The sequence below is a fragment of the Malurus melanocephalus genome, unplaced genomic scaffold (genome assembly GCF_030028575.1).
Source record: "Malurus melanocephalus ecotype Western Australia unplaced genomic scaffold, MMel_1.1 scaffold_541, whole genome shotgun sequence".
NCBI lineage: Eukaryota > Metazoa > Chordata > Aves > Passeriformes > Maluridae > Malurus > Malurus melanocephalus.
In genome coordinates, this window is record NW_026623773.1 from 114,372 (window position 1) to 116,525 (window position 2,154).

The 2,154-nt window shown below is 61.4% G+C and overlaps 1 protein-coding gene across 1 annotated transcript in view; it reads left to right on the top strand.

Annotated features, from left to right (window-relative positions):
* The window catches only part of COL27A1 (collagen type XXVII alpha 1 chain), a 54,356-nt gene extending 52,518 nt beyond the window's left edge, over window positions 1-1,838 (top strand). Inside the window, exons 56-58 of the mRNA XM_057381931.1 lie at window positions 107-208; window positions 451-639; window positions 1,306-1,838. Of these exons, the coding sequence (XP_057237914.1) occupies window positions 107-208; window positions 451-639; window positions 1,306-1,455 (441 nt within the window). The 3' untranslated portion in view covers window positions 1,456-1,838. The remainder of the gene's footprint in view (window positions 1-106; window positions 209-450; window positions 640-1,305) is intronic.
* Window positions 1,839-2,154: the final 316 nt, after the last annotated feature.

Sequence of the window (2,154 nt, forward strand, 5' to 3'; positions counted from 1 at the left end):
TCCAGAGTGAGGATGCTGGCCGCGGGCTGTGCCCAGGCTGCAGGGACAGGTGTTCTGCTGGCTCCGTGTCCTGGCTCTGCCACTGTCCCGTGCTGGGCCAGTGTGACATGGTCCCCGCTCCCCTCAGGTCCCCATCAAGGCTTGGCTGACCACCTACAGCTCCGAGGGCACCTTTGAATGGTTCAGCACCCTGCCCGGGGGCTTCCTGGTGAGTGCCCGGCTGCAACAGCCCAGGGGACACCAAGGTGAGGCCGGGGGTCCCCGAGTGCCACCCGCTGAGGTGGGGCAGCACCCGGCTCCCCTGGCTGTGCACGGAGGGATGGGACACCTCCTCCGAGAGGAATTCCCTGGCTTTGGCCGGTGCTGAGCCCTGCCAAGGCTCGGCCTGGGGGGCGCACAGCCCCCTCCAAGCAGCCCCCCTTCCCGGTTTGTGTCCCGCCGTCCCCGCAGCTGGAATACGCGGGGGCCAGCCCGGTGCAGCTCCGCTTCCTGCGCCTGCACAGCCGCCGCGCCGCCCAGAAGGTCTCGTACTCCTGCCGAGCGGCCCCGCAGCGGGGCCRGCCCCAGCCCCGCAAGGAAATCCGCTTCCTGACCGACTCCCGGGATCACAGCTACGCAGCCAGCCTGCAGGGCTGCCCGGTAAGCCTGGCCCTGCGCGGGCTGTGTGCCTGGAAAAGCCTCCCAGCTCTCAGACAGCCCCTCGGCGTGGGTTTGGGGTGGAGCTGGTGGATGGGGCTGCACTCAGAGGGAGTGGGATGGAGAGCATCCCTTCCCTGGGCTCTGGGAACTGTCCTGGGATGGGGTGGGATGGGGGGTTTGGGGTGGAGCTGGTGGATGGGGCTGCACTCAGAGGGAGTGGGATGGAGAGCATCCCTTCCCTGGGCTCTGGGAACTGTCCTGGGATGGGGTGGGATGGGGATGGGATGGGATCCATGGGATGGGATGGGATCCGTGGGATGGGATTGGGACAGTCCATTCCCTGGGCTCAAGGACCTGTCCCAGTCGTGGAATGGAGATGGAGAGCATCCCTTCCTTGGATTTTGGGACCTGTCCTAGTCTTGGGACACAGCAGGGGATGGGACCATCGATTTTCCAGGCTTTGGGACCTGTCCTGGTCCTTGGGAGAGGCTGGGATGTAGCAGGGGATGGGGTGGGCTCTGGGGGACACCACCCTGGAGAAGCCAGGAAAGGCTGGGGATGGAGACTGGGTGCATCCAGGAGCAGCCAAGGGTGCTCTGAGAGGGGCTCCAGCCCCTCAGCTGAGGGGTTTTGGTGTCACTCCGCTGTCCCTGGTGGTCATTTCAGCTGGACAACGAGTCCTCCATCACGGACACCATCTTCCAGTTCAGCACAGAGGAGCTGTGGCTGCTGCCCCTGCGGGACCTGGCTGTGTTCCACAACGGCGACGCCTCRCACCAGTTCGGTTTCACAGTCGGACCAGTTTGCTTCAGCTGAAACCGGTGCCACCCAAACTGAGCCAGCCGGTTCTGTCCCCACCCCAGAGCCATCCCCGTGGGGACAAGTGGAGGYTGAGGGTGGCTGCCAGTTCTCTCCGAGATCCGTGTTTGAAGCTCCATTATGCCCTGGACTCCACTTCCTCCTGGAGTAGAGGAATATTGTTTACAGAAGTCATTTCTCTATAAATTATATATATATTATAAATGTATATATTATAAAGGAGAAGGTGCTGATTTAATGACTGCTTGGGAGAGATTCATGTAATTATCATGGCTGGGAACTGTCTGCTCAAGGAAAAAAAAAATCAAGGAGCAAAACTCCTGCCAGCTTGGGAAATGTGGAGGGAAAAGGGCTTTCCTTTGCCAGGGTACAAATTGTTGGAGCGTTTATTCCCCAGGACTGGGTGGCAAGTGGCCCCGGTGTCCAGCTCAGCCAGGCACCAAGGACTGCAAGGGGGTGAAAATGTCAATCCCCCCACATTCTGCCTGTTTTAGGTCCCTGTCTCACTGAGAGGGATTTTTGTGGTGCAGAGCCAGGCACTGGAGCACTGGGGTGCCTTGGTGAGCATCGGCACCTGCATCTGCWGCAGGGACACCTTCCACTGGCCTTGGGCACTGCCAGGGATCCAGGGGCAGCCACAGCTTCTCTGGGCACCCTGTGCCAGGGCCTGCCCACCCTCCCAGGGAACAATTCCTT